The following is a 22,090-nucleotide window of genomic DNA, read 5'->3' as shown; positions in this document are numbered from 1 at the left end:
GACAGATACATCATTTAAATTCAGATAAAAGTTTAAAAATTCTAAGTTATAATGTCGAATTCCAAGCGTTCATCATCCTCTCCAAAAAATGATAATGAAGCCGTACTAACTTCAGCTGTGGATGGCAATAATCTCTCAAAAAGCCCGCCAAATTCAGATTCCAATAAAGGCAGCGGACGTTCCTCAACTCCAGGCAATGAAGAAGTCGAATCTCCAGGAGCAGCATCTCCAAAGAGAGAAGAGACAAAAATTCCCAACTCCCATGATGACAGTGATAACGTAGCACAAACTTCAACTCCAAAGAGAGTGAGTATGAAGACAGAAAGAGCTGAAAATGTTGTTGTTGCTGATGCGGTGTTGGAAACTACAGAGCAGCAGCATTCAACCAAGCAATGTCGCCTGGAATATTTTCGCAGTGGCATCGATGCCGATTGTGAGGTTCATGTGCCGCAGAACGGGGAGCAGCAAGGTGCCAATGTTTGCTATAAGAAATTTCGATGTCATCGTATATTTTTGGCCACAGCATCAGAAAAACTGGAGCAGGACGTTTTCCAAAATAAGCAATGGAATGGTATACTTCAAATAAACGGCGTATCACCGGAAAGCGTGGAAATCTTCCTGGAATACATTTACACCTTCGAAGTAACATCCTCGCTAGTTGATCTGCGAATTATTGGGGATATATATATTCTGTCTACTGCCTACAACATGCCCGAGTTTTTACACACATTCTCAAAGCGACTGAAGGACATTGACTGGCCACTAGAGGATATATTTCCAGCATTCAATTTGGCTTTCCAACACAATTTGCCGGAACTGGAAAATGCTTGCTTGGAAGTAAGTGTATAATAAATATGTTCCAATTCCATTTCCAACTAATAAATAATTGTTCAAAACTTTATAGAAAATCTTAAATAAGGCGCAGGAGCTAAAAATGCAATCGAACATTATGAAACTGCAAATTTACGCTTTCAACTATCTGATCCAGCATTGGATGGTAACCGAGGCCGTGACAACAAACGAATTAATTCATTTACTGCAAGAATATCAGCGGGAAAATGATTTAAACTTTAAAAATACCAAACAATTTCCCCATTTTACAAAGATTGTCAAGTATTTCCCAGACGTGCTCCTTGATGCAGAAGGAATAATTAATATTGTATCTTAATTGATACAAATAAAAGGTAAGCAGTCCAATAAACTGGCAGCTCATACTTCTTGACGATTCTATAAATAGAACTTTACCAAATTCAACTGAACTTTAAAAATTTGATGTAAATAAAAAATATAAAATTATAAAAAATAAAGGTAGACATTTTAATGAAGATTTGAAGTTCCTTAACCCTCGAGGAGAGAAATTCCAAAATAAAATTCTAAAAAAAATTAATATCGACAAAATTCTAACGAAAAATCTGCAATAACTAAAATTAAGATAGCTTCAAATTAAGATAAATTAAATAATAGGTATTTTCTCCATGTTATTATTTTTGACACTTTACCTAAAGTGGTACAACTTGCCAGATCAGAAAATTTTGCTGTGGCAACCTTTTGGGCATAAACAGTGCTTCCACACCAGTGAACCAAAAAAAAAATTTTTCCAGCAAACGAACTATGAAAATAGCCAGAATTAGCTATAAAATAGCTAAATTGTCAACAGTGCATACGACTACTGCGTTTACACGGAAATTTCATGAACTCTTCCATTAGCAGAAACAAGCTACCTCCTAATTATACAACTTATATCGTTTTTAAGGTATACAAACTTTACAATTCATGAATGCTTTGTATAAATGTAGTAACAAACACTTGTCAGTAATTTTTGAAATGCAATTGCAAAATGTACCAAATATTATAAAATGTTATCGATTAGTCATAAGTCTGACAAGTTATTTTGGAATGTGAAGAATACGTACATATAAATACAGGCGCTTGTGAGGCAACGATACCCAATCTTGAAAAAAAAAATCGTTTTAAATATTCTGAGACAAGTATTTCCTCAAACATAAACCATAATTTACATCTGAAGTACCCAAACATGTATTCGATTCATATGGCACATGCAATTTTGTTATCGAATTAAAATATCGATACATTTAGCCATCCCTGTGTGGACCTCAACTTGTGGTTTTTGTACAGCATTTTTCCGGGTGTTACAGTGTTACAGTGCATGAAAAATATAAATTGCATATTGCAAATAGTGTAAACACTTTTAAAAAACTAATTTGCGTGCAAAAAATAACCTGGAAAAAAAGTTGTTCGTTTTTAACAGCAATGAAAGGCAGTTAATGGTTCGCTACTTAAGATTTTCGTTGCCGACGTCGGATCTCTTATACAGATTTAGTAAACGGCGCAATCGCCAAAACGCAGCAACGCTTCCCACTGTGCAGCAGACATAAAGTAATTGCATTTGTTGAAATGTTTTAAATATAAGGCCGCTGGGTGCAGTAGATGAGAGACATTATTTTTTTGGCGCATGTTTTGTTTTCTTGTGCACTGTACACCACATCACTATACGTGTGCGTGTGTGTGTTGTGTATGTATGTGCTTGTGACGTTTTGTACACATTTTAGGCGGTGTGGTGTGAGGCCCTCGCAGGTCGTTCGATACTTATCGTCGTCAATGGGTTATCGATAAACATTGGGGATGAAATGCGCGCGAAACGACAATGGGGCTAAATTAAATATATACTTACAATGAAGTTGATTAAACTAGCTATGCGAGTAATGATAAATTCGTATATTGTTCTATTCGGTTGCAGTTAATGTTTCGGTTGCTGGCAGTCTAAACATAAGCACAGGATTCATTGATCAAGTCGCTCAAAATGGAGGAAATATCTAGTTCAGATTCCTTTGGAGCCGATTCAAGTGTCAGGCCTGAATCTGAAACGTCTAAGTTGGATGAGGACAACTCACGAGACAAAGTTGAAAAGTCAGCAGCTGTGCAAGATACGCCGGCTTCGCCACCAGCTGAAGAGGATGCAGCTGTTGAGAATCCCGGAACTGATGCCAACATTGTCAAAAAGTCAACTACAACAACAACAGCAACCGGCGATGGGGACGATGATTTTGATCAAATATCAGAGGGCTCCTTGGATATGGATGAAACGCAATCACAGGGCAAACCTGATGATGCAAATGATGAACAGGATTCCATGTCCAAAGAAAAAGAAAGCCAGGATGTTGAAGAAGCAAATACTTCAGCAAATGCAAACTCTGATGATGTACCGGAAGTGGATGAGGAGCCAGAGGCTCCTGAAGAAGAAGAGCAGGAGCATTGCAACATCGATACCAGCGCCGATGCTGATGCACTGCAGCAGCGCGATGCATTTGAAAACGTTGAAGGTGATGGCGATGGCGATGAAGAAGCCGGCGATAATGATGCCGTCGATGGTGCACCCGCTTCCACGGAAGCAATGGAAGTAGACGACGGCGAGGTGGAAAGTGAAGCTGCAGCAGCCAAGAATACAGAAGAGGAGCCAGCTGGCGATGTCGACGATGTGGAAATGCGCTCAGAGGGCAATGATTCTCGGCAAGGTGCTGGTGAAGAGGAAGAAGATGATGGAGAGGGCAGAAAAACAAGGGATGCAGGTAATGCTATAGATATGGATACACCATCCGAGGGCAGGGATGAAGTTGACCGTACAGAAGATCAGGACGAAGATGCACCTGCAGCTGGTGAAGATGTCGCTGAGGACGATGAGCAAGGTAATGCAGATGCAGATGCGGATGCTGATCAGTTGGATGATTCTGGCGAAGTGGAGCAGTTGGAGGAAACGGCAGAAGCCGAGCATGGAGATGGTGAGTGCAATTCAAGCACAAATAATAAAATAATTGGCATATGCTAATATTTAATCTTTAATCCTATAGATACGGTTGAGAATGTTCTGGAGCCGGAGGAGTCGGACGTTTGTCTCATACCTGACGATCCCGAAACGGAGGTAACCGAAGCCGAAAAGGAATTGGCTCGCGAGAATGCCGAAAAGGCTGCCGAGGAGGAAGAAGCCGCTGAACAAACGCAATCCGCATCGAAATCTCCTGTCGCCGATGTGGACGATGCATTAGAAGCCAACAACGACAAGGATGATGCGGCAGCTGACGCAAATGCTTCAACGGAGGACTTGCCAGGAACACCAAATGGTAAGCACACTTGTACCTTCTATACTATTTCATAGCTAAGCTAAGTTTCTCCTATTACTCTGCTCTCCGTCTGGTGTAATCCACTTTTTATTTGAGCAGCTGATGCTCAAGCTGATAAGCAAGTTGGAGCCGCGGGTTCAGAGAGTGCTAAAGGTGAGCTGGGTATATATGTAACTAATAACCGTCATGTAAATTTAATTATAACATCGATTTTAACATCGCATTTAAGAATTGTCAATGAAAAGTCAATAGATCGAAACGAAATCGTAAAACTTTGTTCTGTTGTTCCGAACCTATTTACAACTTCTGTAATTTCTCAACAAAAAATGCATATTCTTTTTTGTTTTTTTTTAAATATTGATTTCCATCGATACGCAAATTGATGCTCCTGTGCTTTCTCACTTCACTATTTATTTATTTTAATTCCCCTGAATTTCGACAAAAAAATTTTTATATAACTTATTTAATTGATGTTAAGAAAATTTAAAAATTAAATTAAAAAAAAAATTAAATAAAAAAATATGGTTTGATGACGGCAAATTAAGTAAATATTAAATTAACAAGATAATAAAATTAATGTGTTTTTTTCTTTAAATAATAACTGAAAGTCGATACATTGCACAAATGTTACCTTATTGATAGTATTATTTTAAAAAAGACTAGTTTAAATATTTCAAATACTTAAAAATTGTAAATCTGAAAATTTGATTAAATAATAATTAGAGAAAAAAAAACAATATTATACTTTGATTAATTAAATTTATGGTTTTGTCTCAGCAAATACAGGACCAAACGATGAGGATACGCCGGAAGCAGATGCACCTGATGCCGATGAGCCCACGCAAGAGGAATCCTCTGGTGCAGCAGCTGGTGAAGCAGGTTCCGCAGCAAAGATAATCATCGGCTGGATTGTGGCAAGCACACATAAATGCCGACAGTGCGATAATGAGAAGAGTTGCGGCTTTCGCTTCAAAAATCCCGATGTGGAGGCCAGGGATGAGGAGCCAGCTGCCGTGGGCACCTATGAGTATCTGTGCGATCAGGCGTGTTGTGATGCATTATTGGCCGAGCATCCAGGAAAATACTTTTTGCGGCGCAAAAAGTTCCTTGTGGAGGAGGTCAGCCAAGAGGTGGCAGCTGTAGCTGCAGCTGCCGATGATGAAGAGCCGGGAGCAACCGCAACGGAGGCAGCTGAAGACGCAGAAGAAGAAGGAGGTGCCCGAGAAGCAAGCGACAATACGACTGCCAAGATGAATAACTGCCTGCAGTGCAAGGAGCAGAAGAAGTGCAAATACTTTCTCAGGCAGGAGCAGGATACATACTACATATGCAACGATGATTGCTACAATCTCTTGAATGCCGAAGAGCCGGACAAGTTTAAGCTAAAGCGTCATTCGATACGTGTACGGAACATTGGTGCAACTACGATTCGATCGCCCAACAAGAAGCCGGAGGCCAATGTTGTGGCACGCACCAATGCCGAAGCGGATGCAGCTCGTCTGGATCGCTTGGAGAGCTTCAGACGTCGCTGTGCCGACTGTCAGACGGAGATCGATGTGAACGAGAAGCAGCTGATGTGGGAGACTATGGACTTTTGCAATGAGATATGCTTGGGCCGATATCAGCGTTCGTTTGGCGGCAACTGTGAGACCTGCAAGCAGGAGGTCAGCTCCATGGCGCTGGGCAAGTACTGCGTCCGTTTTGGGTTCGAGGTGCGTCAGTTTTGCTGTGCCGCCTGTCTCAACACCTACAAGAAGGGCTTGAAGACGTGCTCCTGCTGTCAGAAGGACATAAGCAGCGGACAGGAAGGCTTTCTGGCACCTGTCGGCGACAAGGATCAGTTCAAGGACTTCTGTTCGCAGGCCTGTCTCCGGCGTTACGACAATATGTGCAATCCCAAAAAGAAACTGCGCACGGACATGTGTGGCGTATGCAATAATGAGAAGCCGGTGCGTGTGGAAATGCTGCTGGAGGACAAGGAGCATTATTTCTGCTCGAATCCGTGCTTCTCGGCATTCAAATTTGTGAGCAACGTCAATGCCGATCCCTGCGCCATGTGCTGCAAATACTTTGAACGCAAGACTGCCGAACCGTATACCATTTACAACAACGATCAGACAACGCCCAAAGTGTTTTGCTCCAGAATCTGCATCAATGTGTACATCATTGTTAATCGCCACATTGTGTCGTGCCAGTGGTGCAAGGTGAAGAAGTACAATTTCGATATGATCTACAGGCAACAGGGCGATCTGGAGACACTCACCTGCTCCATCAACTGCCTAACCATGCACGGTGTTAGCTGCAACATTTCGGCACGTGCCGTCACCAAGTGCGACAATTGCAGCAATGCAAGCACGCCTCAGTATCATCTCACCATGTCGGATGCATCGATGCGCAACTTTTGTACATATCAATGTGTAATGCAGTTCCAAAATCAATTTGCCCGCACTCCGCTCACCCTAGACAGCGATCTGCCATCAACATCAGCCAGCAAGGCGCAGCAGCAGTCCTCATCGCAGGCTCGTGGCAGCAACAAAAATGCAGCTCCATTTCCCACTGGATTGCCCAAGCGAGTTAAAGTCAAATTAACGCAACAGCCGGTAAGTTTTTTGTTTGTTTTTGTTTTGCATCTATGTCGTTAGAGAAGGCACAGACAAAAAAGAAATACTATCGATATAAATACTACAGAGGGATAACAGTGGCACACAGTCAGTGCAAGAACACTTGCAGTTATCACATATTAATTAATTATCGACAATTTTCAAAACCAGCAAATTGTCACTAATGACTTGTAGAAAAATAATTTAGTTTTGTCATAATTAAGTTAAATAGAAACTAAATATTCTTTCATTTTGTTTATGAAAAATGATGTGTGTGCAAATACAGTTTTTAAATGATCTGGCAACGCCGCCGCATTGGCGCTTTTTGGCGCAGATTTTTGTAAGCTAATTTTGTACAGTGGCCACAACACAAAACAAAACAAAATTTTGTTAGATATTTTAATAGTTTAAAGCATTTAGAATGGGTCAAGTGCGTAAAGTGAGTGATAGCTATAGGAATTTAGCCAATATATCAATGCTTATAATGTTCTTTAATCTGTTTGCAGTCCGGTGTAAAAAATAATACTGCCGCTAACAAGAAATTGGGTGGCAGCGGTTTACCAGTTATTTCGACAGTGCAATCTCTGGCCAGTGGCGAAACAGAGGCACGTATTGGCAATGTAACTGTACGGCGTAAACGTGGCCGCAAGCCGGACTCGCCACCGCCACTGGTCATGAGTATTCCATCGCCAGCTGCGTCCGGTGGAGACGTACGTGGACGGGGACGACCTCGGAAGCACGTGGATTATAGCATTGCGCGATCGCCATCACCGCCAAGACGGCTCATCGGCACACCGGGTAGCGATTTTCCGGCACCGGTAACGGAAACAAAGATCATCACTGTGCCGCCGTATCCAAAGGCCGTGCGCAATGTGAATATCAGCTGCAAACCCATGACCGTTACCACGGGTCAACAGTGCACGCCGTCCGTGCGCGATTGCGCCACGCAGACCGAGAAGGACTATTCGAACAAGGTGTTGATACCAGTACCTGTGCCCATCTTTGTACCACAGCCCATGTACATGTATTCGGCGCCATTCCCGGTGCCAGTGCCCATTCCTCTGCCCATACCGGTGCCGATTTTCATACCCACGACACGCAACACCTCACAGGGCATACTGAAGGAGATTAAGAAGATTCAGGATAAAATGCCCGAAGATCCACTGGAAGCTGAACTGCTAATGATGGCCGAAATGGTTGCCGAAGAGAAGCACGAATCGGACTCCGATTCCGACAATGAAATCAAGCCGGATCCAGGACTTGTCAATCTGCAATACCAGAACAGTCTGGAGCAACAGCAACAGCAGCAACAACAACAACAGCAACAAGTGGTTGACGTCAGCGGTGCCAGCCATAATCCCTACGGCGATGATATGCTTCAAATTGCTCTCAAAATGGCAACTGGCGACTATGATAATCATCATCAGACCACCACGGTGGATCTGGAGTCGACAATGACGGCCAATACGATAACAAATCAATCGCCCATGGGTCATGACATGGGTCAAATGAGCGTGCATCATCTGGATCAGCAGCATCACATGCTAGACGCAACGCAACGGTAAGTGTCCATTATTCCCTGACCTGAAACCAATTTAATTATATTGAAATCTTCTCTTTAGCGCTCCGCGGGGTCGTAAACGAGGTGGTACCAACATCACCGTATTGGATTCACCTTCCAGGAATAGTCGATCGCCGGTGAAAAGGCAACGTGGCAGCGAAATGGATCACTCGGCACTGCAGCAACAATCGCAGCAAGCTCAACAGCCTCAAGAGAAACCGGATGCACAATTGTTCCTCAAGTACACATTCGGTGTGAATGCATGGAAGCAATGGGTGATGACCAAAAATGCGGACATCGAGAAGAGTTCAATGCGCCGGCGTCCCTTCAAAACGGAATTGCTGCAAATGACCGCAGATGAGCTCAATTATTCGCTCTGTCTGTTTGTCAAGGAGGTGCGCAAACCCAACGGCACAGAATATGCTCCAGATACAATCTACTATCTTGTGCTGGGTAAGTGCTGGCCATGCCTTAAAGTTGATTGCATTATTAATATCAATTTGATGTAAACTCACAGGCATTCAGCAATATCTTTATGTAAATGGACGCATCGATAATATCTTCTATGATCCATACTACGAACGCTTTACGGAGTGTCTCGATGAAGTAGCGCGAAAGTTTTCCGTGCTCTACAATGATTCACGTAGGTTTTTAACGAATAACTGTTTTAGAAGGTCGTCTAAAATTTGTCTATTTAAATAGAATACATTGTGACACGCGTGGAGGAGGAGCATTTATGGGAGTGCAAGCAACTTGGTGCACATTCGCCTCATGTGCTGCTGAGCACGCTCATGTTCTTCAATACCAAGCATTTTAATCTAACCGTAAGTAAAAATCAACTATGTATAACCATTATATTTCTAATGCCTTAACCATTTGCAGACTGTTGAGGAGCATATGCAATTATCGTTCTCGCACATTATGAAGCATTGGAAACGCTCATCGCAGAATTCAAAAGTGCCCGGCACACGCAATGTGTTGCTACGTTTTTATCCACCGCAGGCGGGTCTGGGTAAGCATACATATATCACTATATAATTATATATGTCAACTAACCTTGCTTATTCTATAAAACAGATGCCAATCCGCGCAAGAAGAAAGTGTACGAGCAACAGGAGAACGAGGAGAATCCTTTGCGCTGTCCTGTACGACTCTACGAGTTCTATCTTTCAAAATGGTCAGTCTTTAGCACATTTAAATATTTCAATAAATGTGTTTAACCTATTGTTAACTTTCATTTACAGCCCGGAGAGTGTTAAAACGCGCAACGATGTTTTCTATTTGCAACCGGAAAGATCCTGTGTGCCCGATTCGCCCGTTTGGTACTCAACGCAGGCACTAGGCCAGGATGCCCTGCAACGCATGCTACATCGGGTTAAGATGGTTAAGGAAATCAACATAGCGCTATTGACAACTTAATATTTAGTTAGACAGGCAGATACACGCATACAATTTGTATGTGCAAGGATCATTATCTGATGACACATATATATTTACAACTTTTGGTGCTTAGCACAAAATTGTTTGCGGGCATAAAAACCAAAACAAAAACAGAAACGAAACGAAAAAAAACAAAACAAAACCAGCTATACTAAGAGAAGCGCCTATAAACGACCCCTAATTGATAAAACAATAGTTCTCTTTTTATAAGCATTATTTGCATCTATGCATACGTAACAAAAAAAATAATAATATTAATAATGAATTGTTTGAAAATTATCACAATATTAGGCTTTGTATAGAATATGATATAAAATTTAAATTAGTACCCACATTCATTGATCGTAACAGTAAACTTTACTTCATATATTGAGGTCATCTATAAATCGGAATTTGATTTCTTCATACACTTGATTAGTTTTAGTTATATTAGAAATCCACATCGATGACGATTCACTTTAGTCATTTACTTAGAATGTTTAGCGTAAGCTGGAAAGAATTTTTATGCTCTTTAAATGGAGCAGCCCCGAGAGAAGGAAATGGAAGGATGCGGGTCGTTTTTGGGCGCGCGTGAATGTACATTGAATATATAATCTATAACCATTAATGAAAATACTATGCAGATGCAGTGTACATAGAGCATAAGCATTAACAATTAGCCATTGTCGCGCTGTTCTACTAAGTGTTTTAAATGTAAAATGCTGTACTCCTTAATTAAAAACTAATTTTAAATATACGATACAATACACATGTATTTTACAACAACCTATAAATCGTTTCATATTATTAACAACCTTGGACTTGGTTAAAGCCAAACTTTTGTTGATATTTTCTTTACAAAATTTGCAGTTTATTGACAATAATATGCAGCAGTGTAATTAATACATACGTTACGATTACAATTGTTTGATTGAAACACAACTCAACATGACTCTGTACAAGTAGTTGACACTAAAGTTAGATACGGTTTCATATATGCCCAACAGTGAACTTGGGCAAACATTATGTTCAGCTGCCGTTGTAGGACATCATTTTGGTCGCGTAGTGTATGGTATATTAGGGTGCTAGTAACGTGTTGTTGAAGGCGCACTGTGAGGCATTTCGTTTGTCTTGTCTTTTTGTTGGTTTTTGTTAGATGGATGCATTTCTTCACACTCATTGCTCGTTGTTGGTGTTTCATCGGTTACCATTCAGCATCACCGTTGGATTTCTGAAATACATAATCCTTGCCGCGCATATTCATAATGCCATCCTTGAGATAGAATTTCCATTTGTTGCGTGAACGTGTGATCTATAAGAATACGAAAAAATCTGAATGAATACATGTCTATTTGTTACTGTAGAGAATCCGGCTCACTTTATCATACTGGCAAACAATGACGTTATCAGTGTCAAACACTTCAGCAGAGTCCTCATCAGTGACATCGTCCTCGCTGTTGAGTGGCTCCTCCTCGGCAGCATCTTCATGCTCCGCATCATCGTCATCATCTTTGTCCAAGTCATCATCGTCATCGTTATCCATGTTATCATCACTTTCTTCGCTCTCATCCTCTTCAGATGAATCTAAGGCGCCATCTAATTGCTTGGCAATGGCAATATTTTCTATGGAAATACCACTATTATAGAAGATGATTCATGTACATTATAGAGATCGCTTACTCTGATGATTGACATTGTTGAGTGCAGCATTTACATGCTGCTGCAGCACGGATGAGGCTAACGGGGTGGGCAACGACATGATGGATGAAATCAAATGAGCTGTTAGTATCTGGGTCAGTTGATTCTCTTGCAGCGCCGATGCCGGCACCTGTATAGTGAGCACACGAGATTCCGAGCTTGTTGACCCAGGTGGCGAAGGTAGCGTAATCTGGAATATTAACGAATTATTCAAGTGTCGACAGATTACAAACATTAAGATTTTCCTTACATTTACAGGCATTATGCGATTGGGATCCAGTTGAGCCACAAGTGGAATAGGTGCCTGACCACCGGACGCCGCATTGCCACCTCCAGCGGCAGCCTGTTGCTTTTGCAACATTGTGGCACCCGATGTGGGATGCAGCGGTGGCGGATTCTGTGATGTTACCTCCGATTTACTGGCACTTATACCATTCTTAATGCTACCGCCAGCCGCTGGAATAGCCGGCGACTTACCGCCAGCCAAAGGTGGAGCCAACTTATTGCTGTCTGTATTTGTGTTGATGCCACCAGCTGTGGCACTGCTGTTTTGCTGTTGTGAGGCAGCCGCAGCAGCTGCTGCCTTTTTGGCTTTGGCATTTGCAGCCTGTAAAGATTGGAAGCAGTTAGTCATAATAATCAATATGATCAGTTATTAGCAACTGCATTACCTTGGAGCTCTGCAGATTTGATGCATATGTGGGTTCGTTTATGTATGCGCGTGTGTATGTGTGTGTGGTGTGAGCATGTGTGTGTGTGTGTGTGATTTTTATGGTGGTAGCAGTTACACATATAAAGCAGCAGTCGATGTGGTTGTCGTTTGTTGTTTGTTTTGATGGCAATGAGGCACGAGCAATTGTTGTTGGTTGATTGGTTGGTTTGTTTTTGTAGTTGTTGTAATTGTTGTAATTGGAGAGAAAGAGCAAAAGTTTTAGTTGTTGTCTGCATTATGCAACATGTAATACAATTAATGCTAGCATAAACAAATAGCCCCAGATAAGATAAACACATACTATTTATTTAATATGCATGAAGAAGACGAGACTCGACGCGCAGCACATCAATCAATGATGAATGGCCTTGGCAACGATAACACACCTTGCTTACCTTTGGATTGTTGGCCACAATGGGCGGTGGATGATGGCCCGGCTCTCCCGGCTCTGGATTCAATTCGACCGCCTTACTTGCCAGTAGCTTGTTGCGCCAGATCTGTTTCATCTCCTGCAGCACTTGCTCGTCCACTCCCTCGTCCAGAAAGGCATCTCGCACATTGGAAATGACATCCTCAATAACGGCATGATAGACTTTAAGCTGTTAAAAATTTATAGTTGAGTAAATTACACTTTATTTGATCAATTAAAAGTTTTTAAATTACAAAGAAATATTAAATTTAAGTAATATATATTTAAAACCACAATAAATCATGCTTTATAGTTGAGTGAAATTTTTACTCCCTTTCTACAGATGATAAATTTTCTCCGTTTTTACACATTTATTTTCCATATTAAAAATGTTTATTTTTGGGAATTAAACAGACAACAAATGCACATTTTTAATCATGGAATAAAGTGTACATAAGCTTTTAAGTACAAATATTAAAATTCTTAAGTTTTTTTTTTCAAATTTTAAGCTAGATGAACATTTGGTGCAGAGACTGCGAAAACCCCGAAAAGAAAACCTACTCAGAAAGTTTTAATAACAAAATATATGTATAATAATCCTGATTTAATCTAAAGTCCTTTACAGCCACGTGTGAGAAGCCGAAGTGTCCCGACCAACCTATTTAATTTTCGTGTCTGTGTCGACTAAATACGAGCATATTTCTATTGAAAATCGTTTAGTAAACACAATCAGTAAACGCATTTAAATTTTGGGAGTTCGCATACACAAACACCTACATATGCTCGTATGTATGGCTTGTATATATGTAGATAGTATGTGCAAGTGTGTGAGTGTTATTGAAGTGCTATTTTTGATTGCAAGCATGACCGCCTTACCAATGTGGAGGCACATACTATGTACGTTCTTATTAACATATGTACGTAAGTATATACAGAAATACGCAGCACGTAAGTGAGTATTATCAAAACTAAGATAAGAGTTCGATGCTGATAAAGGCACAAATATCAATTTTATATTAAATTCCTTTGTATTGTAATTGTTCTGACAAAGTAATAAATTACCAGCTTTTATTTTGCAAAATAAAAATATAATGAGATTTGTCCGGATCATTTTAAGAATAAATATATAATGATTTTTTATTTTGTCAAAAGAATTAATTGACCAACTGTATGTCAGATTTTGACATTCGCACACCCGGCAATTTTCTCGTATCCTTTGGCATATGGAATGTAACACGATGACCAAGCACACACATGCATACGAACACACACACACTGTCAAAACTGCAGACATGCAGCCGCCGCAGCGTACACAGACAGGCCAAAGGCAACTCATGCATGCTCTTTACACCAAGAAAACTTTCACTTTTGAGGGCAACACATTTCTTTCCTACATATGTCACGCCATGTCCCTTTGTTAATCGATCCAATGGCTTAAATAATTAATTACATGCCGGACAAATAAATAAGTACATTTGCACTATTCGCAGTGTTCTGTGTTTGTAGGGCATATGTATATTTGTTGCTGAATACTATCAGCATATTGAATTGAAGTACACATTACCACTGATGTTTGGCATAATGCCATCTGCACTTTTTTCTCCGCCAGTTTGAGACCTTTCTTTGGTTTAAGGCTATCGAAATGAACACTGCACCAGGTGTAACAAATTAATAAATAATAATTACGAAAAAATGGGTCTCGTCTCACACACAAAATTCATACGAAGCAAAAACACTTGGGTTGTTCATGAGTTGTTCATGATGGAATGAAAAAAAGAGTTGCTCTTTGAACTAGGTGAGTGAGCCTGCCTCAAACGTTGCCACACGGCCCGAGGGCTGCCACCATGCAAAAACTTTCCAATATAGCACCATGTACCATTTTGGGAACATTGGCAATAATTTGCAATAATGTGGCTAATTTTTCAGCTATTTTTCGGATGCTTTCCAGCCAGAAACAGCTATTTATTCCTCTAAAAAGTTGGCAGCATCGGTCGATGATAAAAATACCAATTGTACTCCAGTGCTGTATAACACAACTTGTGCTGCCATATTTGTACCAAAACTGGTACATTTAAAATTCCTTAGTACCATTGGGAGCACTTCTTTTAAAAAATTACTTGGTTATGCTTATCGAATTTTAATTATTTTTAACATTAAAAAAAATTAATAATAAAAACTATTACTTAGACAAAAATTTACTTTTGCTGTTTTTAGTATCATTTTAGGCAAATGCAAAGATTTTGATTTTTAAAACAAACAATTTTGTTGATAGTCTTCTGAGTTTATAAGCTCGAAATGCAATTGATCGATGAGTATGCTTACTGTTAAAATAAAATAAATACTCATAAGATCCGTTGACTTTGGGACCTTACCAATGTAAATACCCTTATAAATTGTTAGCCCATGTGTTTAATGAAATGAAAAATATATTTTTATGTATTTTTTTGTACAATATATTTACATTTTCCTACTGGAATCGTTCGACTTAATCAAACTCGTCGCAATTCTGACGCTCGCTATTAAATTCTAGGTCGTCCTCTTCCTCATCGTCGTCATCTTCTGGGGCTCCAGGTCTATAATCTAAATCGGAGCCAGCTTCATCGTGAAAGGGATCCTCCTCGTCATCCTCAGATTCGAAGTCTGAATATTGAGCTCCCCTTGCATTGGGATTTTGCGTCTGGGCACGTCGCTGGCGTAACCGGCTCCGAATGTTCTGGGCAGAATTGACTAGAGTGCCCTTTAGCAGCTACATATTGCATCTATTTCATCCTACTTACAATCTGGTGGATGGGAATACTGTTGAAAATGTACTGGATTCCGTCGGTAGCATGAGTTCCCGAAAGGACAGACAGGTGTACCAAGTGGGGGAGTTGGAAAACTTGGTCGGCGATAATCCGAGTCACCAGGATGTGCTTCTGCACTTCGATGTGCCGGATTTCGTCTAAAAATTTAATTTGTTTAATATGAGTTACGTTCACACAAGTGCCAGCTTCTGTCACAGTGTGGACTGCTAGTGAACACTGTCACACTCTGTGACGCAGTATAAACCAAGCAATACAGTCCTTAAATAAATCAATAGCAGCATAATTTACCTGTAACATCGTATGCCAAAACGACACGATGGTCGAAAGGTGCTCGACGAGACCGAGGAATCAGCCGCCGGTGGTGTTGGTGATCTGGCGTTGGTTGTTGGCTCCGTCTTTACAACAGCCGCTGCTACATCGTTGGTTGGCTCCGTTTTAGCAGCAGCAACAACGGGCGGAGCATTTGAACTTGTGCTGGGCTCTGGGGCAGAAGAACTGCTATCGATAGCAGGTGATGCACTCTCTTCGACTGGTTCAGTTTTTATTGCAACTGGAATTTTGTTACTACTATGTTCTGCTTCGCTTGAAGCTTCTTCTTCATCCACTTTTTCCGTTTTCACCACAACATTGTCAACAGATGTCGACGGTTCCGCATCCTCTGACTTTCTTCGTTTATTTGTTCCATCGACACATGTCTTATCCTCATCTTCGGATAACTTTCGTTTACCAGGAGATGTACACTCGGACTCGTTTTCGCTCATCTTGTCTTAAGCTTAATAAACCACAGTGTAATTAATTATAACAAGACTAAAACAAATTCTATTTCACAACAGCGAATTAAATCGTTCCGAGTGTTGCCACTCCAGTTAAAATTCCCGATCGGGTTTGAATTTTTTTACTTTAAAAAATAAGTACATTTCCGAAAAAAGGTACTCAAAATTTTTAAACCTTTTTTTATATATTCTTTTTCAACTAGCATTTTATACATTTTTGTTACAGTTTTCTTAATTTTTTTTGTACTTATTTTTTTTTTTATAGAATTAAACTTTCTACCTTGTATTCCCGAGGAGTGATGAAATTTAAACCTTCATTAAAATGTTTACCTTAATTTTGTCTAATTTCCAATTTTAAACTTTTCATCAAATTTTTTAATTTTTTTATAATTTTTCGCGCTTTAAAATTTTTTTCAGTGCTGGGCGACAATATCGACAAAAAGTTGACCATCGATAACCAAGATTAGTTCGCTCATCAAAAACAAAAATATCGATTAACAGAAAAACAAGCATAGATGGTCTATCGTTGCCGCCTTTTTTATTTTTACAAGTTTTTTTGTAATAATTTTTATAATATAGAATATTGCTGTCAAGTAATTCATTGAGAAGTGAACTGTCAGTGTTGATTTCTTGGTAATCTTAAGTCCAGAATAGATCATTACCGTGGTATATAGAATCAAGAACAGTTCTCAGATTGGTTGATGTCGATAACAATTTATTTATGAAATTTATATGTATGTTAAGCGATAGTCAAATAATCTTCTGTACTTAAAGGCTTAATGTGATATTAAAATTCTACTTTATATATATTATTTATTCCGATTCATTGACAATTGTTCGTTCAAATGTGCCAGCTTCTAAAATAATTTGCATTATCTTTTCCTTGCAATACTCGGATGTTTTGTCCGTCAATTTGCGCAAGCGATCAGCAACAAAATCTCCAAATATTTGTGAAGAATCCTTGAGATTGTTGACAGCAACGGTAACGGCATTCGTAATCATTTCCTCATCCATATTGACTGCAGTCATATCGCCCTCTATCTGATGCTCCTCCGATATATCAACCGATTCTCTTCTGAACATAGCTTGTTCCGGTTCGTATAAAGCCAGGCTTTCAATAATTGCTTCATAATCTGGATTACTGACGGTTCCCTGTTCAGTTTTAACTTTTGCAAATTTGCTTACAGCAGTTTTGTTGTTGCTTGCTGCAGTGGTGGCTTTATCACGCTTGATTTTCGGCATTTTGGGCTTGTACTCAGTGTGGTCAAAGTCGCCTTCCTCAATGTTATTATTCACTTGCTAAAGAATTGCAATCAAATTAGTTGACTGTAAGGATGTTTACCTGCAAATTATGCTCACCGATGCGTTAGCGTTTGCGCTAGTTCTTATCATATGTTTTTTTGTCGAAGCGTGAGCGCGTAAATCGCTTATTTTAGTGTTTACACCACATTTGCAAAATCGGCAACGCGCTCTGTATGACTCTTCGGGATCTCGCCGAAGCCATGGTCTGAATTCGGGCATAGAAAGCCACACGTCCCGTAACTTTTGCTTGTATCTTTTCATTTTTTCCATTCGAATTAATTTTTACAAATGAAAAAAACAATTGATATAGAGATGAGAAATCAAGCCAAAATAATGGTGGTCGGAAAAATATGTTGGCTATCTGTCAAACGTTTGCCAACACTGCAAATATTATTGCCATTCACATCGAACATTTACAGTGCTAAAAACAAAATATTAACATAAAAGATGTTTTATATTTATATTTATTTATTTGTTAAAGGCATATATATTATTTAAATAAAATATATACATAGAAATGACCAAGCAGACATAAATAAAAAAAATAATTAAATGGAAACTGGCCATTCACATGATTACGTAGTTTGAAAATGTACAGACACATCAAAAATAGCTATCTTGCGACGAAAAAAACTATCATAGCACACTACAAGTGTTGTACAATTGTTCGATTTCAACATTCTCCAACACTTAGCGTACAACACGTGAAGTTGAATCGAATGCATAAAAACACAAAATAATTCAAAATGAAAACGTCGAATGATAAATCAAAGAAGAATGATGAATTAAAACCTCAAGAAAAACCACTAAACGTGTCAAAGGGAAGCAAAGCCGTTAAAAAGACTCCAAAATCCAAGAAACCGAAAGAAATAAACGATGCCGTCAAGAATTCCGTTGCCGTGGAAGCCAAAGAGACCGCAAAGAATCTAACGGCGGCGGATATAGCCAAGATCGAGAAAAAGAAGGCTAAAAAGCAGGCGCAAAAGGTGAAGAAACAGCTGAGGAAAACGGCACCTGAAACAGAAGAAAAGAAGCCCAAGGTGGAGACAGCGACGAAAACAGCTAAAAAGAGCAATAGTGCGAGTGATGTCGCTGAAGAAAAATCACCCCAGAAACAGGACAAGAATCTGGACAAGAAACTGGACAAGAAACAGGAGAAGAAAGCAAAACGGAAAGCCAATGATAAAAGCAAAGGTAGTACACTCAAATCAATTATATTTTTATTTGAAGTTGTTCCTAATATCATAATCATCAACATCAATAGATATAGAGAAGCGAGAGAGGGATCCTGCGGCAGAAGCAGCCACTGTTTTTGTGGGTAATCTGCCCATTAACACGAAACGCGTGCAAATTGGACGTCTGTTCCAGCCTTACGGTACAGTGCAATCAATTCGTTTGCGTACGGCGGGTGGCAAGCAATTGTTTAAGCATAAACAGCGCAAAAGTGCAGTCTCCTTGAACGCTTACGTGGTGCTCGAGAGTCCGCAGATTGCTGAGAAAGCGTTGGCGTTGAATGGCACGGAATTCAAAGAATGTCACCTGCGTGTAACGCCGGCAGCCAAGGCCAGTGCTGGACCAGGACCTGGTGGAAATGAGCAATCATCCAACGATGCCGATAACAAGCGCACTATATTCGTTGGCAATCTTAAATACTGTATGTAATTATGATATAACTCCAAGAATATTGTAACTATGTTACATTTTGTGTTCCTTGCAGCGGCTACTGAGCAGAAGCTGCGGGAGATCTTCTCCAGTTGTGGCGAAATCGATTACATCAGATGTCTGCAGGATGGCGAAAAGGGATGCAAGGGCGTGGCATATGTGTGCTTCCAGAAACCAGATGCAGTGGGTCTTGCTCTGGAATTGAACGAAACTGTGCTCGATGACAGACCAATCCATGTTGAACGTTATTTGGTAAAGAAACTGGGTGCCAAGCAGGCAAGAGATTCTGTGGCTGCCACAAAATCCGGACCCCAAACGAAGTCTAAGAATAAACAGAACTCGGCTGGTGCCAAGAAGCGTCTGGACAAAAAGAAACTGAAAGAAAATGGAAAACCCGCCGAGTCAACTAAAGTTGCAGCTAACAAAAAGAAATCGGAATATCGAGGCGTTAAAGTCGATGCTATTAAAAAGAATAAGAAGCCCAAGAAGAAGACCAATAATCAAATGAGCGCGCTGGCCAAGAAGATTGCTCCAAAGACCAAGACTTGAGTTAGTTAATATGTTATGAACTTTGATGTATATAATTTACAAACAAAATAATTAAAACGGTCTTTTTATGGATGTATGTTTAAAAAAAAATTCGTTAAAATTGATAATTTAAAGAGCATTTTTAATTCGGAATGATATAAAAAAAAGGCGGTAATATTTAGAACTTTTGTGACCTTAAGGAATAATTTATATTAAAAAGCTTAGAAGTCCTAGAAACTCAGTTTGGTTTCAAATTTTGACATAACAAAAGCAAATGACGTAGAGTGAGTTTCCCATTTATTCCGAACTAAAATTTTATTAAAATTTCCTGGGCAGTGGGAATAGATGGAGTCAGACTGAATTAAGTTGTTTTTATATAAATGCATCTTGGATTAAATTTATTTATGAGACTTTGTTAATCGAAATACGTTACCTTATATAAATACACCTTGGCCTAGAGTAGCAGCTGCTCGAACTGTCACTGTCACAAATATATTATTTTCAGTCAGCTGTTCGCACTGTAAGCACAGACACAAATTTCAAGTAAAATTTATTCGAAACTTGTGCAATCAATAATAATAATTTATTTAATTTGACAAAAATTCAGGTAAGCGTAATTATGCAATTTGAATTATATGCAAGCCGGTGCACATACCGCACTTCTCCTCCTCCTCCTACCTCCGCCCACAGCATGAATGTATGTAAAAATTTCAAGTTTCTCCGCATCGCGAGAGATTGTTGTATCCGCAACCTGAGCGGGAGCAGATTGCCCGGACCGAGGCTATCTAATGCCGGCACATACACATTGGAGCCACTGACGAAGCGGGAACTGGTGCGGGTCCATGGAGCCGAGGCGATGCCCTTTCTGCAGGGTCTGGTGACCAACGATGTGTCCCGTCTGCAGGAGCCCAACGGACCCACGTCCATGTACGCGCTGTTCCTCAACCGAGGCGGACGTGTGATGTACGACACCATCATATATCGCACCAATGATCCGGACACGTTTCTATTGGAATGTGATCGGGATGCTTCGTCGGATTTTCGTCGTCATCTGCGCACATATCGTGTAAGGAAACGCATTGACATCGACACCGTGGATGATGAGTATGTGCCCTGGGTGCTGTTCAATGAGCAACGGACCAATCAGATAGCCACCAAGAAGACAGAGGATCTGTTTATTACGCAGGATCCGCGTCTCGAATCCCTCGGCACACGCATCCTTGCGCCCACAGATTTGGGCATCAATAATCTGATCAAGAACTTGTGGCGCCATCATGAGGTGGTCGCCTCCAATTCCACACCCGACAGCAACTACACATTGCTGCGGTACAAGCAGGGCATTGGCGAGGGAATCGAGGAGTTGCCGCCCGGCAAATGCTTTCCACTGGAGGCCAATGCCGATTACCTCAACGGAGTCAGCTTCAACAAGGGCTGCTACGTCGGACAGGAGCTGACGGCCCGGGTTCATCACTCGGGCGTCATACGGAAGCGATACATGCCCGTGCGCTTCACCGCTCCGGTCAGCTCCAATCACATTGTCAAGTCGGTGGCGGGTGCCAATCTTGGACGTGTGCTTGGCCATGCCCATAATCGTGGAGTGGCTCTGCTGCGCATTGAGCCGGTTCTGGGTAGCCATCAGCAACTGGTCATCGATGGCGAACGCTGCTATGTGGATCGGCCACAGTGGTGGCCCAGCGATGTGACCAGTAAGCGTGTCCATGCCGCCATCGAGTGACCCAAAGAAAACTGAACTATTTTTATTATGTAATTGAATGTAATTTTAGGCTAGCGCAATTAGTAAAGTTGATTCGTTTCCGATCAAGCCCAGCTCTCGCATTGATTCTCCCTTTGCAGTGTCCACCATGGCGCAGGAACTGCCCACCAGCACCAGCATCGATGAGGATGACGAGGACTTACATCTTCAAAACGACGCGGCGGAGATTGCACGCCTAGAGTTGCCCGCTCAGAGCGAGCCTCAGGTGCAGGAGCAGGCGGATGATGACGAACGCATTGCCAGAATTGAGTTCCACTGCAGCTCCTGCGACATGCACGAAATGGTCCATTACTACGGAACAGAGCCGCCTTTTGCTCTCGGCGTCAGATTTCGTGAGGACAGCTTTGTTATGCGTGATCCATTCCAGGCACCGCCACCTCGCTGGCAATCCAAGCCAGAGTTTTATGTCGCCTTGGGCGTCAATTGCTCGATCTGCTCCAAAGTGGTTTGCAAAGATGCCACCTGTAGTTTCTACTACACTAAAACCTACTGTTTGCCCTGTGGAAGTGCCCAACTCAAGTCCTGGCCCGTGGAGGCACAAACTCGTCTTCGCAAGCAACTGGCGGCCAAGCAAAGTAATTGAATCCAGTTCCCATCATAAATATTAGAATAAAATGCATTCATAAATAATCTTTTTTAAAACGGGTTAGAAGTTTTGGTCTAAAAACGTTTCGGAAAAGGGCTCTTATTACAAAATACTAAAACATATTTA

At 40.8% G+C, this 22,090-nt stretch overlaps 8 protein-coding genes across 14 annotated transcripts; 5 read left to right on the top strand and 3 right to left on the bottom strand.

The window, feature by feature from the left end:
• Positions 1-4: 4 nt before the first annotated feature.
• Positions 5-1,201, top strand: LOC117792558. 2 transcript variants are annotated; one of them, XM_034632750.1, is made up of 3 exons: positions 5-469; positions 524-837; positions 905-1,201. In XM_034632750.1, exons 1-3 carry the CDS (start codon positions 52-54, stop codon positions 1,166-1,168), a joined length of 996 nt encoding a protein of 331 aa, XP_034488641.1. In that variant the 5' UTR covers positions 5-51; the 3' UTR covers positions 1,169-1,201. The 2 variants fall into 2 exon arrangements, with proteins under 2 accessions (XP_034488641.1, XP_034488640.1); XM_034632749.1 differs by having other exon boundaries at positions 12-837.
• A 904-nt stretch (positions 1,202-2,105) lies between these two features.
• LOC117792901 (zinc finger MYM-type protein 3) lies at positions 2,106-10,506 on the top strand. 2 transcript variants are annotated; one of them, XM_034633212.1, is made up of 12 exons: positions 2,106-2,397; positions 2,759-3,797; positions 3,867-4,136; positions 4,236-4,289; positions 4,914-6,736; positions 7,243-8,297; positions 8,359-8,750; positions 8,815-8,940; positions 9,000-9,121; positions 9,180-9,309; positions 9,375-9,474; positions 9,542-10,506. In XM_034633212.1, the coding sequence occupies exons 2-12, from the start codon at positions 2,822-2,824 to the stop codon at positions 9,714-9,716; spliced, it is 5,223 nt and encodes a 1,740-aa protein (XP_034489103.1). In that variant the 5' UTR covers positions 2,106-2,397; positions 2,759-2,821; the 3' UTR covers positions 9,717-10,506. The 2 variants fall into 2 exon arrangements, with proteins under 2 accessions (XP_034489103.1, XP_034489104.1); XM_034633213.1 differs by lacking the exon at positions 4,236-4,289 and having other exon boundaries at positions 9,542-9,716.
• Positions 10,507-10,565: 59 nt separating this feature from the next.
• LOC117792902 (transcription initiation factor IIA subunit 1) lies at positions 10,566-14,279 on the bottom strand. Of its 4 annotated transcripts, none has more exons than XM_034633215.1 (7): positions 14,100-14,279; positions 12,513-12,725; positions 12,086-12,094; positions 11,665-12,021; positions 11,397-11,604; positions 11,095-11,339; positions 10,566-11,028 (listed from the first exon to the last, which is right to left on the bottom strand). In XM_034633215.1, exons 1-7 carry the CDS (start codon positions 14,121-14,123, stop codon positions 10,921-10,923), a joined length of 1,164 nt encoding a protein of 387 aa, XP_034489106.1. In that variant the 5' UTR covers positions 14,124-14,279; the 3' UTR covers positions 10,566-10,920. The 4 variants fall into 4 exon arrangements, with proteins under 4 accessions (XP_034489106.1, XP_034489107.1, XP_034489108.1 ...); XM_034633216.1 differs by having other exon boundaries at positions 12,522-12,725; XM_034633217.1 differs by lacking the exon at positions 12,086-12,094.
• A 674-nt stretch (positions 14,280-14,953) lies between these two features.
• On the bottom strand, positions 14,954-16,217 carry LOC117790346 (aprataxin and PNK-like factor). Of its 2 annotated transcripts, none has more exons than XM_034629767.1 (3): positions 15,628-16,214; positions 15,313-15,476; positions 14,954-15,262 (listed from the first exon to the last, which is right to left on the bottom strand). In XM_034629767.1, exons 1-3 carry the CDS (start codon positions 16,098-16,100, stop codon positions 15,021-15,023), a joined length of 879 nt encoding a protein of 292 aa, XP_034485658.1. In that variant the 5' UTR covers positions 16,101-16,214; the 3' UTR covers positions 14,954-15,020. The 2 variants fall into 2 exon arrangements, with proteins under 2 accessions (XP_034485658.1, XP_034485659.1); XM_034629768.1 differs by having other exon boundaries at positions 15,142-15,248; positions 15,628-16,217.
• A 589-nt stretch (positions 16,218-16,806) lies between these two features.
• Positions 16,807-17,773, bottom strand: LOC117790154. Its single transcript, XM_034629467.1, has 2 exons — positions 17,472-17,773; positions 16,807-17,411 (listed from the first exon to the last, which is right to left on the bottom strand). The coding sequence occupies exons 1-2, from the start codon at positions 17,682-17,684 to the stop codon at positions 16,926-16,928; spliced, it is 699 nt and encodes a 232-aa protein (XP_034485358.1). The 5' UTR covers positions 17,685-17,773; the 3' UTR covers positions 16,807-16,925.
• A 316-nt stretch (positions 17,774-18,089) lies between these two features.
• Positions 18,090-19,697, top strand: LOC117791584 (nucleolar protein 12). Its single transcript, XM_034631374.1, has 3 exons — positions 18,090-18,608; positions 18,679-19,068; positions 19,132-19,697. The coding sequence occupies exons 1-3, from the start codon at positions 18,161-18,163 to the stop codon at positions 19,623-19,625; spliced, it is 1,332 nt and encodes a 443-aa protein (XP_034487265.1). The 5' UTR covers positions 18,090-18,160; the 3' UTR covers positions 19,626-19,697.
• Positions 19,698-20,078: 381 nt separating this feature from the next.
• LOC117789581 (putative transferase CAF17, mitochondrial) lies at positions 20,079-21,426 on the top strand. The gene is made up of 2 exons (XM_034628623.1): positions 20,079-20,211; positions 20,295-21,426. The coding sequence occupies exon 2, from the start codon at positions 20,296-20,298 to the stop codon at positions 21,337-21,339; it is 1,044 nt and encodes a 347-aa protein (XP_034484514.1). The 5' UTR covers positions 20,079-20,211; position 20,295; the 3' UTR covers positions 21,340-21,426.
• LOC117789582 (cysteine-rich DPF motif domain-containing protein 1) lies at positions 20,114-22,005 on the top strand. The gene is made up of 2 exons (XM_034628624.1): positions 20,114-20,211; positions 21,459-22,005. Exon 2 carries the CDS (start codon positions 21,467-21,469, stop codon positions 21,959-21,961), a length of 495 nt encoding a protein of 164 aa, XP_034484515.1. The 5' UTR covers positions 20,114-20,211; positions 21,459-21,466; the 3' UTR covers positions 21,962-22,005.
• Positions 22,006-22,090: the final 85 nt, after the last annotated feature.

The sequence above is a fragment of the Drosophila innubila genome, assembly GCF_004354385.1.
Source record: "Drosophila innubila isolate TH190305 chromosome 3R unlocalized genomic scaffold, UK_Dinn_1.0 2_E_3R, whole genome shotgun sequence".
Taxonomy (NCBI): domain Eukaryota; kingdom Metazoa; phylum Arthropoda; class Insecta; order Diptera; family Drosophilidae; genus Drosophila; species Drosophila innubila.
The sequence above is the reverse complement of the archived record's forward strand: the minus strand, read 5'-3'. Positions and strand labels throughout refer to the sequence as shown.

Coding starts and splice junctions, on each gene's coding strand:
- LOC117791584 (XM_034631374.1), top strand. CDS start 18,161: ATGAAAACGTCGAATGATAAATCAAAGAAGAATGATGAATTAAAACCT. Junction 18,609..18,678: donor AGCCAATGATAAAAGCAAAG/GTAGTACACTCA, acceptor CAACATCAATAG/ATATAGAGAAGCGAGAGAGG. Junction 19,069..19,131: donor CGTTGGCAATCTTAAATACT/GTATGTAATTAT, acceptor TGTTCCTTGCAG/CGGCTACTGAGCAGAAGCTG.
- LOC117789582 (XM_034628624.1), top strand. CDS start 21,467: ATGGCGCAGGAACTGCCCACCAGCACCAGCATCGATGAGGATGACGAG.
- LOC117792558 (XM_034632749.1), top strand. CDS start 52: ATGTCGAATTCCAAGCGTTCATCATCCTCTCCAAAAAATGATAATGAA. Junction 838..904: donor TGGAAAATGCTTGCTTGGAA/GTAAGTGTATAA, acceptor AAAACTTTATAG/AAAATCTTAAATAAGGCGCA.
- LOC117792902 (XM_034633215.1), bottom strand. CDS start 14,123: ATGGCATTATGCCAAACATCAGTG. Junction 11,605..11,664: donor ATCGCATAATGCCTGTAAAT/GTAAGGAAAATC, acceptor TTAATATTCCAG/ATTACGCTACCTTCGCCACC. Junction 11,340..11,396: donor CAACAATGTCAATCATCAGA/GTAAGCGATCTC, acceptor GTATTTCCATAG/AAAATATTGCCATTGCCAAG.
- LOC117790154 (XM_034629467.1), bottom strand. CDS start 17,684: ATGGAAAAAATGAAAAGATACAAGCAAAAGTTACGGGACGTGTGGCTT. Junction 17,412..17,471: donor GCGCAAACGCTAACGCATCG/GTGAGCATAATT, acceptor GCAATTCTTTAG/CAAGTGAATAATAACATTGA.
- LOC117789581 (XM_034628623.1), top strand. CDS start 20,296: ATGAATGTATGTAAAAATTTCAAGTTTCTCCGCATCGCGAGAGATTGT.
- LOC117790346 (XM_034629767.1), bottom strand. CDS start 16,100: ATGAGCGAAAACGAGTCCGAGTGTACATCTCCTGGTAAACGAAAGTTA. Junction 15,477..15,627: donor TTTGGCATACGATGTTACAG/GTAAATTATGCT, acceptor TTAAATTTTTAG/ACGAAATCCGGCACATCGAA. Junction 15,263..15,312: donor GTATTCCCATCCACCAGATT/GTAAGTAGGATG, acceptor AGGGCACTCTAG/TCAATTCTGCCCAGAACATT.
- LOC117792901 (XM_034633212.1), top strand. CDS start 2,822: ATGGAGGAAATATCTAGTTCAGATTCCTTTGGAGCCGATTCAAGTGTC. Junction 8,751..8,814: donor AATCTACTATCTTGTGCTGG/GTAAGTGCTGGC, acceptor GTAAACTCACAG/GCATTCAGCAATATCTTTAT. Junction 9,122..9,179: donor CCAAGCATTTTAATCTAACC/GTAAGTAAAAAT, acceptor AACCATTTGCAG/ACTGTTGAGGAGCATATGCA.